Source organism: Colius striatus, chromosome 1, assembly GCF_028858725.1.
Source record: "Colius striatus isolate bColStr4 chromosome 1, bColStr4.1.hap1, whole genome shotgun sequence".
Classification (NCBI taxonomy): Eukaryota; Metazoa; Chordata; class Aves; order Coliiformes; family Coliidae; genus Colius; species Colius striatus.
The window spans coordinates 98,007,060-98,024,755 of record NC_084759.1 but is presented as its reverse complement, the minus strand read 5'-3'; the positions used below and the strand labels follow the sequence as shown (position 1 = coordinate 98,024,755).

The window sequence follows — 17,696 nt, the reverse complement described above, 5'->3', positions numbered from 1 at the left end:
TACGTTTCTTTCATTACAGTAGCTACAGAGAAGTCCAGTTTTGTGACTCAGTTTAAAAGAGTACTTCATGGGTTTGCTGCTTAAGTTAATCATTCAAAAATCTTTGTAGGCAAAAGTGCATCATATGTGTTAGAAACATCAGAAGTGCAGACTTCAGTAGCAAGTCGTTGGTATCTATGCAACTTTGAAGCCATTTCTAATATGAATGATGCCCTCGTGATGTCAGATTTAGCTGCTTCCCATCTGCCAGACTAAATGACCCGCTTTCTTGAGCTTGGCTGTGCCTTCAGTGTACATCTATGAACATCCCTTTTTCTTGATATTCTAGCATACTTTTTTCCCACCGCCCCCATCTGACTGGCAGAAAATTGAAGAAAACAGAATAAGAAAACCAAAAGTGAATTGGTTTAAAGATTCATATTTTTTATGGCATTTGTCTTCAATTAGTATAAAAAATTAAAAAATATTCCCCATTAACATGTGTTGCTTGACAGAGAAGTTTTTTGTCCAAATGATTGATTTTCAGTTGTTTTCTTATCCTTAATTTCACCTCTAGTTTTGTATATGAAAAATCTCACAGAGTGGCAGTATAAATTTAAATTGTTTGGGAGAAGACAGGCATGTTGTCATAGTTGTACTGAAAAGTATATCGGTGCACAATAAAAATGGCTCCTGCTTTTAGTTTGCCTTATTATAATCTCTACCATATGACTTCTTCCCTTAGCTCCCATTATTGCCACTGTATTGGAGCAAGCAGCTACTTTTTGTGCTTATAGGAAAAGATATTATAGTTGAGTGCAATTAATATTAGCAGAAAATATTGATTTTGAAGTAGAATATCTGGGAAGAATCATGAGCTGTTAGAAACTCAAATTAGTTTTGTATCATTCTTACACAGTATATTAAAGATGACAGTACACAATGTATTAAAGGTGATTTTGCACTGGTTCAGCTTAGATTTGGGACATTCTCAATTTAGCCCAGGCATCTGGGATCTCATTATCTTATGGTCTTAGGCTGCAATATGACAAAGGACAATTCTTTAGCATATTGAAGCTGTCAGGCACATGTTGCCATCTTACTGGCAAAGATACTGTATGAAACTGTGCTCCTATTGCCTAACATTAAATCTCTTTTACACAAGACCCTCTTATGCTGTCGGGTACCATAAAACAGATCTGCGAGTCCAAACAATGCTACTTTAATCTCCAGTAGTAACCAGTTCTGCCCCAGGCTTCAGGAGCACAAGCATTTATTAAAACACCATGTTCATAGCACCACTTGTTGTGAACATAACAACCATGTTTTGACTTCTTTTCTGGCAATGTAGGTTGTATTGTGATCTGAGGGGGAATATCGAGCATGAATGTATGTTTGTAGCTGCTGTTTGTTGCTGTCATGGAAGAGCTATCGAGTGAGTGCTGCTAGGAGACATGGCAATCTCCTGGCGAGTTCCTCTTCTGCCTCCACATGTTATAACAGCGCATTGTGTTTATGCAAAATGGGGTGAAATGCAAATGTTTATGCAAAATGGGGGCTATTGCTGAATATCTACTTACACTCATATTGTAGCCTAGACATGTCCCATGGATTTTTCCCCCCTCTATTTTCAGGCGCCATGGGGGCGAGCGATTTGATTTGTTACATTTGAGTGACCTTTGCTAGGGAAAACTTTTTGCCTAATTATACTCTCTTTGTCTTGAGGACTAATCAGTTGTGGCCATATCACGCAGGATTTCAACTTGCTCCATGTGGTGGCTGGTAGGCTTGCTTGCAATTGCGTGGGATGAACGGCTTTCCTAGGTGTATGAGGCCCAGAATAATGTCAGGTTGTTGAAGCAAAGCTGTGCAAGCAATTTCATACCCAGATGATGAGCAGAAGTCAGGCATTATGATGGGAGTGTTTGCTGTTGAATCTGAACTATTCTTCTGAAGCTGCCTTACTGACTTTCTGTAGGAGTGTTTTCTTCTCCATTTCCTAATCTAGCTAATGTGTTAAGATATTTTGCGTAAAATTCCGCCCTCCCCCCACTAGATCACCTGTTTGTCCTACAATATTCAACAAATCACACTACTTTGCATCTTCTTATCCACTTGCCGTATGGCAATGATAAAAGGAAAGGTGTTGCTCGTTTTTATGTACCAGGTGTCCCAGACTAACTGAAACACATACAATGCTTGGAGATGTTAATTCGAATGAAACTACAATAGAAGGAATCTGGTAGCCACATTATCATAGAATCATAGAATGTAGGGGTTAGAAGGGACCTTTAGAGATCATCTAGTCCAACCCCCTGCAGAAGCAGGTTCACCTAGATCAGGTCACACAGGAACGTGTCCAGGTGGGTCTTGAAGACCTCCAAGGAAGGAGACTCCACACCCTCCCTGGGCAGCCAGGGCTCCCTCACCCTCACAGTGAAATAGTTTTTTCTTATGTTTAAATGGAACTTATCGTAAGCTATATGACAATGCATTTCAGAAGACGAAATGCCAGCTTTCTTAGTATCTGAAAATCAGAGTGTTGTTCCTATACATGACTATGGAGCTTTTCCTGTCTAAGTAGATGTTCTAACACGAAAATCACAGCTCTGAATCTACTTGGGCAACTGACAGCACTGAAATGCAGGTGTCGGCTTCTAAAGTATATAGCAGCTCTAGACAACTTCAAGATTTTTCTATACCAGATACAACGAATTATTTTCTTCCTCTGAAAGCTCAAACAGAACCAACTTCCGTAACAGCAACCAACCTTTCTCTGCTTAGAAGCTGTATGTATTGCAATCAATGGCAAAATAATTATTTAGGCAACACAAACATATCTTGTTTTTACGACAACAGTTGGGACCAAAGAAAGGGGAACACAGCAGCTTAAGAAACCTATCACATACTGTTTGTGGAGTTTTCTCATATTTATTGTTAATATAATTTTGAGCAGTAAATCTTATGATTTTAGCAGTGCCATGGGAAAACAAATTTTCTAGTATCACCATTTACAGCACTTACCCAGTATAAGTACCACAGTTTTACATCTAATCAGCCTGGAATGTAGTTCTCCATCATTAACTACTTTCCCCTTCAAACTCCCAGTTATTTTCTAACTTAGAATGTGAGGCTTGAAGATTGAGTTCTGGAGATCCAGCCCTCAGACTGGACTTCTGTCCCAGTGGCAAGTTCTTTAAGGTCACTGAAATGCTAGAGAGTTTTTCCTCAGTCTCGTAAGACCTGAAATGGCAAAGAACTACTCATTAAGTTGTTTTCATTTGAAATACTCTGCCAAGAGAGAGACTTTAGCCTTACCGAGAACTGGAAGATCACTTGGCCTCGAAGGCAATGAAAGCAAGGGTGATTAAAGAAGATCAGTTTTCATTCACTTAGACACCTGCCTCACCCCATGCCTCTGAAAATACTTGAGTATACAGATTCCATCTACCAAGCCCACACTACTCAGCTAAACCCATTTATCTTACAGCAACAGGCTGTAGTTTCTGACTTCTCTCAGCCTGGGAAGAAGATGGACAAATGTGGCTCCAAACTGCTGTGAGGTTGTCCTCAGGTGAAATGCTGGGCACTTGAAATGTTCCCACATAACCTGTCAAGCTGGAGAGCTGAGACAACCTGGTTGAAAACAGCAGTCTTCCCCTAGGGTCTGAAGCCCATTTGGGCATCAGTGGAATGGGTGGCCCTGGCCCAGAGAAAGAGCGCTCAGACTGGCAGAAAATACTAGTTCTTACACTCACCCCAACATAAAACTTCAGTGACAGTTCTGCTCCTGAGAGAGTACCTTATGAATCAGTAACAAAATGTTGCTATTGCTGCTCATGGTAATGAACATGCACACAAAAGCTATAAACTGCCAGTCTTGGTGCAGGGGATGTGTTTAATTCTGATTTGATTGCTACACAGCTAAGCTATGCTTCACTATTTTTGCTTGTTTCCCTTTGCTGGGTCAGCCAGAGCAGCAGATTTTCTTGTAACTAAAGGGTGCTTTGGAAAGGAGCAGTTCTTTGATTGTACTGCTTAATTAATACACTATTTGGAGCATGTTTGTTACAACCCAAATTTATTTAAAAAAAAAGATATAATTTCATGAGCCATATTACTGTATAACAGATGCAACTGCTGAGAATTCACGATCTAGTCAAAGAAAAATATACAGTCTGTAAACTGTAACTTGGAAATGCGGTCTTGGTCAGCTGCGCTACAAATACGGGTAATGAGTTGACCTTCTGCTGTTACGTTTATGCTCCAAAGAAATGAATGCCACCATAGAAAACAGGCTGCCACTATATCATAACTTTTAATTAGTTTGGTGCTCATTTTATTATGCACCCGTTTGCAAGAGTGTAAAAAAGAAAAAACAAAGAAAGTTATTGTTGCTGCCATTTGTTGTTGTGAATATGTTTGATTTCCCTCACGCCTTAAGAAGTGGCAACTTCTCACTTAGCTGTAGTTAACCACGGAGCTGACTGATCTAAACTAGGTATTGCAGGCCGAAGTGTTTTGGAAATGCAGAACACTTTGGTACCTTTTGTTAGGAAGAATTTGTCACATTTGATCAGATCCAAACTCCCTTCGGCCTGTGAAACACCATTTTTCTCTCCCAAGAGCCTCCTTAAGCACTACTACAAGAAGTCTGAGCATGTCTGCACCTTGGGTTCGCTCTAATTGTAGGTCTGGGAGAAGCTGTTTCCTTTGCAGGGCTTTCTTAGCCTTGCCTTGAATGCTGGTGAGGGCAAATCTGGGCAAAACCACCATCACCATCATCAGTTGCAGGAACTGGCCAATTCTGTAGGTACTTGTCATGGTTTTGTGTGGAGCCATTTCTGGTAATGGAGAAGGGGCTGTAAAGATGGCTCCTGTAAGAAGTGGCTCAAGACTTCTCCCAGCTCTGAGTCAGATCTACTTCTGGGTCCTCACCATTTTCCAGTGTCGCCTGGATCAGTCCATGGCAGATGGTGGAACTGTGTTTCTACCCCTGGGGCGGTCGATTCCAGGTTTACTGAACCCCTCTTCAAGTGAAAGTGAACTGGGCCTGCACTCTACTGCCAAAGAGACTGAGAATGCATTGGCAATATCAGTGGTGGTGTACCATTTGGCTTCCTTAGACTCCAGTTTGTATTGGAGCCCCAGCATGTCTGGTACAGCCCTATATGGCCAGTGCAAAAGTCTAGTGGAGAATAGAGATTGATAGTAGACTATTGTGGCCTGAATGAAGCCACAACACTGCAGTCTGACTCAGAGCTGGGGGAAGTTTCGAGCAACCTCTTACAGGAGCCATCTTTATAGCCCCTTCCCCATTACCAGAAACGGCTCCATGTCAAACCATGACAATACTGCAGGGTCTTGCAGTTTCAGGACTGTAGCTCTTTGGGCTCTTAAACAGAGAGCATTTCAAGTAACAGCAACCAACAGCTACATACTATGATATGAAGTTTACAAGGAGGAAGATCAACAGTGGAAAACGAAAATAAAATGTGAATATCCTCTGTAGAAAAAATGTAAATATTGAAATGCACATATTCCAAATTTTAACCTGCTGTAATAAAATATACATCTGGATATATACAAATAAATCACTGTCTGTTGCATTTGTAAATACTTCTTGGTGTTTGTAAAAATAGAGTCAGTGACTCTCTGCTAAATGTTAGAAACAAAATGTTTCCTGGAATTTTTGCATATCAATGACAAAGTGATGTGCAACGATGAAGTGTGACGTGACGAGAATTTTTCTATGTGCTTTATACAGGCCAGGATTTTATCTGTGGAATAAAGTGGGAACTATTTCTGCAAGACAGAGTCCAAACTTTGGCTAAGGAAGTTTTAATAGATTTTTATGTGACACAAAGCCAAAAGTATTCATAAACGACTGATGTCTTAAATTCCATGGCAAAAAAGCTACAGAAGTTCAACAGAAGATTTTCCCTTGACTGCAGTGGTCATGAGATCAGAAGTAAGGGAGCAAAAATCAGTTTCTTGAAGCCTAGTATGTATTTTAATGTTATAAAACGTGTTACCAACAGCGTTAGAACAGCTCACTCATACAGTACTTCTAATTAGAAAAGCATGATCAGGAGGCCCTTCAGAAATCTGAGGGAAACCTCTGACTGCTAGTTAATGGGTTTTAATTTTGAATGCTTCTTTACCAGCAGGGTAAGGTTAAGTGGAGCAGGTAAAACTACTACTTTGGTACGTATTTTATTGGTTGTAAACACCACTGACAGCGATACTCCCTCTGTAAGCAGTTATTAAAACCAGTGGCAGCCATCTAGCTGACGTCCGCTTTTTTAAAAGACAAAGCAACACTGCTCAGCACTCTGTTAGTGGTCAAGTAATACTATCCCAAATTACCCCTTTTAACATGGTATATGATATTATGGGTCGAGTTTTCCAACCCCCCCCCCCCCCCCCCCCCATAGTCAGTCAGTAGCCTAAGCTACCAGTCATTTTGAAAAATGTGGTTTAGCTTTGTTTTTAGTAACATTTGCCTTAGGCTACAAAGCTCTTTCCGCTCAATGGACCAGTTTTGATGCAGTGAAATAAAGACACTCCATTTCCAAAATTCATAGGGTTCATTTATTACCTCTAGTAACATATTATACTGTATAAATACTCTATCCTTGTTATATGTCCTCTTAAAAAAGTGATAACTTAGAAGATCACATTAGACAAGAAGTATAAAAATAAATACGTTCATTATATGCATTTATTACAAATTATAACCCTTCCCAGAAGGGAAAGAAATATAAAATACTTATAAAGTATATAAAATCTATAGTAATATATTTTACTATATACATATGGAAAGCCATATTCTCTCATTGTCTATGGACTGGCACAAACGTTAATGATGCGAATATTGGCGTATTGCTGCGGATGGACCTGCTATCCTTCAGCTTTGTCTTCCCGCCTTATCAGTGATTTGAGCACTACAAACCCATCAGAGGCCACACTGGAGAAGTTTCCATTCATAGCGGGATTTCTTTGATATTTTTGTTTGGGGTTTTTTTTTGTTAAACCAAATGCAAATAAATTCCCATTGGCTGGGGTAAGGTAAAAAGATCTGAACGTGAAAGCATTAACTCCCAATGCTCACAAATGCCATCAGTCTGTTTGACAGGATGGTAGGACCAAGCCTGAATCAGATAAGCCAGTGGAAGGCATACAGAAGGCACAAAGAGCTTAGAGACACAGAGACGTTACCTGCTCCATGAAGATTTCCACTTTTTCTAGCATCTGGATTATGTTATGTCACCACAATGGCCTTGGAGTGGATGAGAGAAATGGACAGGCACATTGGGATGACATAAGGATACTTAAAAAAACAAAAGACATTCTAGTTATTGGTGGAGTTGACTGACTGATCTTGGTATTACTTACTCTTTACAGGTAGAGAATATGGCTTTATTTTTATATAAAACTATTCTCTGAAACAATAGCAGCCATGAATGACATAGTTAAAGCTCCTTTTCCAATCCTGTTTTTTGCCCTTCATGAGGTAGGTAAGCCCTGACCAGTTATTTTAAGCCATCTCTTCTGCTCCCCTTTCTCCCCCTATTCTTGACTTGATCAGTACCACAATAATAAATCCAAAAGAAAGGTGAAAGAACTGAACCCCAAAATCTTTGCTTAAACATGTTTTGGGCGCTGTTCATGTCTGGTTTAATTTGTAACAGACTTGACAAAAAAGAGAACTGTAATGCATTTGGGCCTTATTGTCTGCTGAAATCGAGTCAATGACATGGGTCTGCTATCCTACCAATTTTTTCAGCTGGCAGGGTATCTTTAGGATGCAACGTCATCTAAAGCTATTTGCACTGTCCCACCTCAATGGATCCTCCCCTTGAATTTTGTCTGCAAAAAACCACCCATGCTGCCTCTAGCCCTCTTTTTTTTTTTTCAGTGCACTGTTCTGAAGGAAAACAAATAATAATAATAATAATAATAATAATAATAATAATAAAAAATTAGCTTTCCCAACTTATACTATTTAACTGCAGTCTGTAACGTTGCAGAAGTCTATTAGGTGTTTTGGTTTCTTGGAAGGCTCACAGCTTTCTTGTGGCAGCACGCTGCCTTCATAAGAAATACATTTCAACAACCTCTTCTTGAAACCTTTCCCGCATGTCTTAGAGCAGGGCGACCAGTCCCCCAGCTGCCACTGTGGGCAGGGCACGTCGGCGCAGGGACGCACATCGCTGGGCTTCAGCTCCCGTGCACAGTCAGTGGCTGGACGCCCCTGGGGGTCCCGGCACTCCACCGCCCGGCGCTGCCAGCCTGAGCCGCACGACTTGGAGCACTCACCCCACTCCTCGATGACCCACTCAGAGGAGATGGTCTCCTTGATGGCATTGAAGGACTCTTTCTTCCTGCTGGGAGCCTTCTCCGACCCGGGCTGTGTGGGCTTCTTCACAAAATAAGTGAACTTGATCTTGGGCTGTGGCAGGTCTCCCACTGTGAGGACCTGGATGGTCAGAGGCTCCTTCAGAGGGCTGAAACTGCGGATCCTCTCCAGGGCAGCAGAGGAGCCGCTGTACCTCAGCACACTGCCCTTGTAAGTGATGTCCTGCTCCAGTGTCGACAGGGTGTAGTCGCCGTTGAGGACGTAGGTGCCATCTGCGGCTTTGATGGCGAGGAAGCTGCCGTCGTGCCTCGCGCCCCGATGGTTTCGCTGCTTCACCTCGATGTTTGTCGCCCCGGCTGGAATGGTGACAACATCGTGGTAGCCAGGTCTGCTCAAGAGAAAAGAGAAAGACTGAGTCCTTCACTCCTCCCTGGGAAAAGGAAGAAGCTGGCCGGCATCTGGCTGAATTCCATTTGAGGCCCGAGCACTAAGCTCATGAGATGTCGACATAATTGAGTTAAAGGATTTGCCAAGTCACAGCCCATGTTACGGCTGCAGCAGAGGAGAGGCGTGCCCATCCGTAAGGGGCTTTCTTTTGCTCTAAGTTGTCAGTCTGCTGGCTCTGACATCAATGACAGTTCATCAATACACCAGCTCCAAATACAGTTCATGAAACATCAGTTCCAACAACAAACTGAAGCAACATCTTCAGTTGAGAACCCAAACCTTACACTCACAAAACACTCACCAGAACAAAAACAATAGTGGCAGTCATATACTCACTTTGCTCTCACAAATGTGCCAGACACTTTCTTGCAAGTGGATCCGTTGCCACCACAGATACCGCATTTGTCAAACTTCTTGTTGGAGCCTATGACCCGGTCACAGCCGGCCTTCACACACTGACCCTGCACGCACACCGAGGTGGAGTCAGGGCTACATGGCGTGCCATCCACAACCTTGGCAGGAAACAAACAGTGGGGGCTTTGGTTAAAAGATGCACATTGCTTTGAAACTTTATCACATAGACATGTAAAAAAATGCAAAACATGGACAAGTGCAAGACCTGCAGCAATCCTGTTTTCAGGCCTTTTGAAACTAAAAATCAAACCAGGCCATAGACAGTTGGAGGTACTACTTCATCTCACTTGCAAAAAACAAGAGTAAAACAGGAGTAAAAAACCAATTTCAGGTTTTACTAACATCCTCCCTTCAAAAAAAAAAATCCCTACAGAACTCTTTTACTGTTTTTATATAAAGAAAGAATATTTTTTTCTAATGTCACTAGAAGGTAGTCATGTTCTCAAAGTACAAGTCCAAAATTGCTTTTAATGGTGCTTGATGTAGCCTTTACTTCTAGGAGTAATACTCTACAAAAAACACTTGTGTCATCACTGTGGTAGTTATTGGCTCTCAACATCTTCTGACAGTGAGTTCAAGTAGCTAAGCAAGACGAACATTCTTCCTTTTGTTTATTTTAAGCTGTCAGCATATTAGTAACCGGTATGAGAAAGCACCAAAGTTTTGGCAAAGAATCCCCGCAGTTTTCCAAGCATCTCTCAACATAATCAAATTGGTGGAAGGAGAGGAAAGGAAACTTAGGGTGGAGTGGGTAGAAGAGGCGGTACGTGTGAAATAACTGGAAGGACTGTGTCAGAATATTTAAAGCACGCTTGCACTGATCAAGCTGTACACGTAGGAAGAAAAGGAGGAAGCCAGCTTAAATATGAGAAGGAGAGAGTTTCAGATGTCTACACTGCTTGTCTCTTCACATACAGAGTTAGAGGAAATAAAAATCCTATTCATGGTTAGATGGAAGAGGTACAGTTTTGAAATACCTTTGGCTGTAAAACAAAGAAGTATCCTGTTCCTTTTGCTCGGCACACCAGCTTGCATCTGTCCTTGGGAGAGACGCCGGCAAACTTGGGTGTCCACTCCACTGCAGGTCCACTTCCAAAGGGAGACTTGGAAAACTCATTGTGTTTTTCGCATTGCTCCTCCCTAAAGGTTTTGCCTGCAGGCAAGGGAATGACAGGTGAACATTAGATCATCTTCTGTACATGCTCTTCCTCTACAACATACCCTTCCTCTACCTCCAAAATGGGGAAAAAAGATTACCATCATTGTCCGGACAGTCCTCGATGTTACAGGATCTGTACTGCACACGCTTCCCTTCACAGTATTTCCCCCCATTCCTCGGGATGGGGTTGTCGCACTCCCTGAAGGAGTACTGCACTCCGCCACCGCACGTCCTGGAGCACTCTCCCCATGCCCCCCAGGACCCCCAGCTCCCGTGCACCGGTGTCTGGAACGACAAGTAAAAGCAGAGCAGTAAGGTTAATGAAGCGTCAAGGGTTTACGCGGAGCTGCTTTTTGCTTGGCAAAAGCAAAACCAAACCAAACCACAAAACCCACAACCATGCTTACTTTTACCTAAGCTGCTTGTAAAAAAGAAGCTTCAAGTTTGTTTTATTAGCTCTCTGCCTCCATTTCGTCAAGCCTTTTAACTGATTACTCCCACTGAAGCACTATCTGTGCTACCCTGCAACCCAAGGCACATTCTCATTTCTGTTTCAATACTTACATCATAATGCTTCTTCTCAGTTTTATTCACACACTTGCCATTCATGCACCACTTCCCTTCTCCGCAACTGGTGCCATCTGCCCACGGGAAGTGTTTGGTTTGGCACACCAGCAGTCCTCCAGAAGTGCCAGTACACCACAGCGTCGTACATGTACTGGCTGCGTCGGGGCAGTGCTTGGACTCATCGCCAAATGTAAACTGGCACTGTCTGTTGGCATCATAGAGCGTGCCAGGCAAGTCAGAAGGAAGCTGGATTGGTTTGTGGGGCTTGTCCAACAAACACTCACCTGAAAAGGAAGAAAAAATAAAAAAGAAAAAAAGAGCAGACGATGCTGTCAGTGACTTCAGTTTCAAAGGGGAACTCCATTTGCTTTCTAACAGAAATCTTTGAGCCAATTTGTGCCATCCTTTTTGTAAAACTAAGGCTCTTCTAAATTCATTAGCAGCATGTGAAAGGTTAAGCATATGCTGTAGCAGAAAGTGGTCTGTTAAAAAGGAGAAAGGAAGGAAGGAAGGAAGGGAGGAGAGGAGAGGAGAGGAGAGGAGAGGAGAGGAGAGGAGAGGAGAGGAAAAAGAAAAGAAAAGAAAAGAAAAGAAAAGAAAAGAAAAGAAAAGAAAAGAAAAGAAAAGAAAAGAAAAGAAAAGAAAAGAAAAGAAAAGAAAAGAAAAGAAAAGAAAAGAAAAGAAAAGAAAAGAAAAGAAAAGAAAAGAAAAACCAGAGAGCAAAGCAGTAAAGCACAAGAGCTTAAATGCCACATGAATGGAAAGCTTAATAATCTTACCATGACCGTTATCCAAAAATGTTGTAATCATGTAGGCACTACATGGAGACCACGGCTGGCTGCGGTCCAGGTTGGAAAGCATTGATGCCATCATGTGGAAATCCCGGCTTATTCCATTAATTCCAGCACACTGCTTTGCATCGTCATGAGGCATGTTAAACACGTGGCCTTCAAAGAAAAAAAAAAAGAAAAAGAAAAAAAGCAAAGTTGGTGATTTTAGGAAGTCTGTCCTATGCATTACAAGATGATTTAAAATATTACTCCAGAGCTGCTCATTGCCTGGTCCTCCAATAACCTGAACTTGAATACTGCCACATTTTAAGCAGATGGCACTGTATCCCTGCTGCCCTCACAGGCTTTTCACATACTTTTTTTTCTGCAACCAGTCACCACATAGCTATCGCAGGCAGTGCCGTGCAGACAAGATTTGCTTTCTACGGTTTGACCCTGCTACAAGGCAAAGCTTTGCCTCCTCCTGCTTGCGCTGAGAAGAGCAGGGTGCTGGGCAGCTCTTTGCTTTACAGTGTCGAGCTGGCTTCAGTGAATCACAAGAAACAGCCTGTCAGGGTTTGCAGTACCTAGTTCGTGGGCTGTTGTGAAGGCAGCCTGTAAACCGTCGTCTTCTATGATAGAGCAACTGCGGTTTAGATCACAAACTGTTCCCACATCGGCCATCCCAAGAGTATCACATGTCTTGGCACCGCAGAGGTCCTGTAAAAAAAGGCAGTTTCATTATTAATCAGATCAGAGACTTAACCTTGGCAAGAAACATCCAGCCCTGGCAGTTTGCCTTTACTTATGGAAAGAGCATAAATATTCAGCACTTCAATGGGTATGATGGCAAAAATCTGTCTTTGGAACCCGCACAAGGGTTACACGTAGAAATAAAATGCATAATTTCCATACTAAATCTGCTAAAAATACATGGAGCAGAAACACGTTGCGCACACCGCGAGTTTTACCTGACACGGTGCAAAAGGCAAAACGAACGACTAAATAAAGAGCAGTTTGTTTGATTTTCAGTCTACTTTGCTGTGATGACACAGAACTGTCTCTGAACACTTTCGGAGGTCTTCCTGGCAGAGGGGGTCTCTGAGGGTAGGGAGCAATGGGTGTAGGTTAGACCTTGGTGTCCCTCACCTGCCTGGTGAACAGGATTGCAGTGTCGTAGTGCTCCGCGTGCCGGTCGCTGGGCGGGTTGTGCTGCTTCTGCCAGCTGCAGAAGTTTCTCAGAGTCAGGGCTGCGTTGGAAGAGATGTCGGGTCCCTTCCGCTCCTCGTAAATGACCATGATTTTCACCACCACGAGACTGATGGAGTTGCGGATGCTGGGGTGCTTGTACAGCTTGGCCGCCACGGAGAGCAGCGTCAGGAGATAGTGCTTCAGCCCGCTTCCGTGGAACTCGGCCATGGACTGGTCGGCTACAAGCATGGTCTCCACGTAGCGGGGGCTGGACACGAACCTTTTCTTCCTTCTGTTTCTCGTTTCTGCGTTAAAAAGCAGGGGGGGGGGCGGGGGGAAGGCGCAGGTGAGCACACCAAGAGAAATGACGCCACAACAGACCACTGTAAGGAACCCAAACCCTACCGATACTCAAGGTTTTCACCTAAGGGGTGTACCCCACGACACCCGTGCCTGGCTCCTGCCCCCAAACTTCGGCAGTACCGTCCGAATAACCCTTGCTGGAACGCCGCCTGGCCAAGCGAGGGGCGACTCCCGCACCCAGGCGGGATCACCTCCCTGCCGCTCCTCGGGGCGCGGACGGGCGGGAAGCCCCAGCCGCGGCGCCGCCGTCAGCCCCCCTCGGGGCGGGGGCGGAGGGCGAGGCAGATCCCCCCTCCCCTCTCGGTCCCCGTGGAGGGCGGCGCGGAGCCCCGACGGTACCTGCGTGCCCAGCGGGCTCCGTCACCGCCGCCTCTGCCTCTGTCCCCGCCTCGGCATCTGCATCAGCCACGGCGCAGCGGGCGGCGGGGGTGGCCCGGCGGGCCTGGCGGAGGCGGAGGAGGTGGAGGCCGCGGCGGTGCGCGGTGCCTGCGGCCGGCTGGATGAGGTACTGGCGGCCCCGCAGGGAGAAGGCACCGCGCATCCCGGCGCAGAGGCTGAGGGCGGCAGCGGAGCTGGGGTCTCGGTTGACGGTGCCTGAGTAGAAGCAGCGGGAGAGGTCGTCCTCCGGCGGCGGCGGCGGCCCGCCCAGGTACTGCAGGGTGAAGTCCGGGGCCAGGAAGCTGCTATCGGGCTCCAGCTCCAGCGTCAGCCGCTCCCCGAAGGCCTCCAGACGGAAGCGCTCCCGGCCGCCGGCAGCGCCTAGGCGCCGCGGCAGCACCAGCGCCTGCCGCTCGGCGGGGCGCTCGGCGCTGCATAGCCCCAGCAGCGCCGCCAGCACCGGCACCAGCGCCGGCATCGGCACCCGCACGGGCACGGGCAGGCGCCCCCCGGTCCTCATCGCGCCCGCCGAGGTCGGGGCGGGGGAGGCTTGCTGCTGCGGCCGCTGGCTTGACGGAGCCTTTTTATTTCTTTATTTGAGTATATAGAGTTATATATTTTGGATTGTTTTGGCTTTCAGGTTTTGGGGGTCTCTTAGTTTCTTTCTGCTGGCCGAGGGGAGGGGAGGGCCGGGCGGGCGCCGGGTCCCGCGGTCACTGCAGAGGCGGCGTCGGCTTCCCCATGGCCGGGGCGCTGCGCGGGGACCGAGGGTCTGCGAGGGGCACAGCTGTTCCCCTCTGTCCGTCTCTCCGTTTGTCCTCTTTCTCTCGCTGCCGTTTCTCCTTCCCGCCTCCTCCTCAGCTCTGCCCAGCAGCACCGGTCGGGGAGGAAGCTCCGGCGAGTCCGCACTCGCCCCTCCGGCAGCCCCGGGACGGTCCCGCCTGCACTTCCACGGTCCGGCGGGGCGGGGAGGAGGCGAGCGCCGAGAAGCCTCCCGTCCTTGTAGCGCAGAAAACAGTGAACACCACCCGCAGCTCTCCGCGCCGGGCTGGCCGGGCCCCCTTAGCTGCAGTCCGGGCGCCGCCGCTGTGCGGGGTGAGTGCAGCAGCCGGGCTGCCGCCGCCGCCCTTTATGGAGTTTGCCCGGGCCGCCCCCACTCCCGGCGCGGCCCGCCGCCCCCCGCCGCGCCGCCCCTCGGCCCGGGCCGCTGAGCTCACTGCGTGCGTAACGCGCCCGCGGGCGGCCCCCGCCCCCCCTTCCCCCCCACCGCCTCCGACGGGGCGGGACGGGACGGGGAGCAGCGCGGCGCGGCGGGCCGAGCGCGGGGTCGACTCTCGGCTGCCGGGTGGGGGACGGGCTGGGCGCTGCTGCGGCGCGACCCCTTCGCCGCGGCTCCCCGTCGCCGCGTCCCGCCCCACAGCGGGGCGGCCTCCCTTCCCCGGCCCCCGCGGGCAGACAAGCTGGGACCGGGGGCTGTGCGGGGCGGGAGGGCTGCGTCGCCCCGTGCTTCGCGGGACCGCACGTCGCTCCTTGGAGTTCCTGGATGGGCCGCCGGCCCCACTCTGTGCCCCTTCCCAGCCGGTCGCAGGCTTGGGTCTCCGACGGGGGCTGGGCAGCGGCAGGTGGAAAGAGGAAGATCCGTGGTCACGTTCGTTCCCTTTCCCATGTAACTCTCCCCCCTGCTTTCCCCCTCTCTGCCCTTTCACAGCCCCTAACAGCAACAATCAGCAGTGCACCTGTACTTCTGGGAAATGGTTCCTTTTAAATCGCTTGGACACATTTACGTAGGTGCAGCCAGTATGTTCCTTTGAAGGCATAACCAGCCATAGTGGTATGCCTAATCCACTTAATTCTTTATATGCAATACGCCTGTGATGTGCACAGCCCAAGTAATACTGCCTTATCCTTGTTGAGGCCTTCGTGGAGAGTGAGGGTGAAGAAGTGGTGAGCAAACGTCGTAATGAAAACAGAGCTAGTGTACCTAGTGGTGACAACTCCCCAGCTTCCCAGTGAAACCAAGATGCTTTGGTGTTAGTCAGCAACGCGTTTTACACAAACACAAAACTCAGGAGGCTGAAAACTGAAGTAGCAAAATGTTATCATTCCTGTGACAGAGCAAACATTTCTAGAACTGTGTTCTCTTAGGATGGAGTGTCCCATTGATGCCACTGAATCTAAAGCAATTCATCCCAATTTAAAACACGTCAGATAAAATCGGAGCTGCACTTGTGTCAGTTGCACAGTAAGTTCTGACAGTATGTATATTTGCTGAGGTGTTCTGTAGATCAGACATATTCAGAGGCATGCATGTTGCTGAAGTTATGCAAAAAAAAAAAAACCCATAGGAAAAAATGAACCTGGTTTCCCAGTTACCTGTTCCATGAAAGCACTTTCATCCCATATAGTGATAAGCAAAATGAGAGCTGGGCCCCAAATAAGGGATTTTCCTTGGCACACAGCAGGAAATGCAGGACTTTTTGAGCAGAGCCTTGGCTCTGAGAGGCTGCAACTGGTGCCCATTAATATGCCAGGAGCTGGAAATACACATTCAGTTACAACAGAGGCCTAATTTTTTGCTTGAGCTGGAGATACCTGCCAATGTTTTACCCTTTATCTCTGAGATCTGACAACATGCACCCAACTCTGTCATACTTTTCCTAGGACAGAAAACTCAAAAGTCTAGAAATATGGCTTATGAAACATAGAATTGGAAGGAAAGCACTTCTATAACGTATTTTTGGATGTATGTTAATTCAAAATAGTCACCTTTACAAAGAAAGTAATTAAAAATTTGAAAATCTCATAGTCTGTCTAATGCATAGATCAGCAGGGATCGAAAGCTGCTTCATTATCTACCAAGGAAATCTCTGCTCAGCTGCCAGGTGCACCTCCATGGTAATATTTTGCTTTTATTTTGTGATGTAAAAATCTCTGTTTTGCGGAGAACCACCTTAAAACATCTGTTTTTTTTTTTTTTTAGCGTGAAACCTCGTCCCGTTGTCCCACCAGGTGGCACTCGACTACAAAAAGTTTTTCTCCTAGAGCGGTTCACCGTTCATCTCCCAGGTTTCAGGCTTACGCTTTAGTACTGTTTCTAACAGTTCCGTGAGTAAGACAAAAGTTTTCCTGGCCTTTATGTAATGTCCAAAAAAGTATTTTTAGTAAAAGGCTCGGCAACTGCCTTGTTTTCCCCTTGTTGCTAGATATTCTGCCGTGAACGCGCAAATGGGCACATGATGAGCACTGCGCTGTGTGAACACGACCCAAGGTGTGAAGGAGCACTGACAAAAGGATTGCTTCCTAAAAAACGTTGCTTGCACACCTGCCTGCCTCTAGTCCTGCAATTGCTGTGAACAGAATTTCTGTTTCAGGTTTCTGTGAACAGCCCCAATGAGTTTAGCTGGGTTATTCAACACATCTATTTGCAATCTGAATCGTGTCTAGTCCAAATCAACTCCAATCAGGGTTTATTTAAGTAGAGATTTAGAAAGCTAAACATAATGAACTTTTGCAGATTTTTTTTCTCAGTGGGATACGACCCTAGAAAAAGCAGAAAATTTATCTTAATGAAGTTCTAGCACTTGGGGGGAAAAAGAAGTGTGACACAAACATTTGTAATGGAAATAAAACCACCAGATGGAGCTAATAGATCATCATATTGTAGTCTACAGCGCGAGGACTGGTTTTTATGGCTCAGACCCAAGTGTTAGCAGCATCTGGGCAGTGCTAACAATGGTGAAGCTTCAATTTCTTTGACAGAGTTTGCGTAAACTGCTGTTTCTAGAATTAAAAAAACCTGACTCAACTCATGCTTTCAACCTGTTTGTTTAAATACTGCAGAATGAATACTTCCTTGAAATATGGTTATAAATTAGATTTGAACCAGCAGATGGCATATGAGGCCCATTGAATAGGGAATTAAAGAACAGATATTGTTAAAAACACAGCCATCAAAGAAAAACTTCCAATAACCTTAAGCTAAGTCAGAAATTCACCTGATTTTGCAGAACTCTTTTCCCATTCCTACTTGTGGCCACTGAAAGGGTCACTCATAATAAACACTTCT

At 46.0% G+C, this 17,696-nt stretch overlaps 1 protein-coding gene across 1 annotated transcript; it reads right to left on the bottom strand.

Moving 5' to 3' along the window:
• Positions 1 to 6,432: 6,432 nt before the first annotated feature.
• Positions 6,433 to 14,719, bottom strand: ADAMTS1 (ADAM metallopeptidase with thrombospondin type 1 motif 1). Its single transcript, XM_062002326.1, has 9 exons — positions 13,592 to 14,719; positions 12,848 to 13,194; positions 12,286 to 12,418; positions 11,708 to 11,875; positions 10,926 to 11,212; positions 10,460 to 10,646; positions 10,180 to 10,355; positions 9,125 to 9,300; positions 6,433 to 8,729 (listed from the first exon to the last, which is right to left on the bottom strand). Exons 1-9 carry the CDS (start codon positions 14,148 to 14,150, stop codon positions 7,988 to 7,990), a joined length of 2,775 nt encoding a protein of 924 aa, XP_061858310.1. The 5' UTR covers positions 14,151 to 14,719; the 3' UTR covers positions 6,433 to 7,987.
• Positions 14,720 to 17,696: the final 2,977 nt, after the last annotated feature.

Excerpts from the sequence above, each read along its gene's own strand:
- ADAMTS1 (XM_062002326.1), bottom strand. The coding sequence starts at position 14,150 with ATGAGGACCGGGGGGCGCCTGCCCGTGCCCGTGCGGGTGCCGATGCCG. Across the intron at positions 12,419-12,847 it reads CAATCCTGTTCACCAGGCAG|GACCTCTGCGGTGCCAAGAC; the intron begins GTGAGGGACACC and ends CTTTTTTTACAG. Across the intron at positions 10,647-10,925 it reads CTGAGAAGAAGCATTATGAT|ACACCGGTGCACGGGAGCTG; the intron begins GTAAGTATTGAA and ends TTGTCGTTCCAG.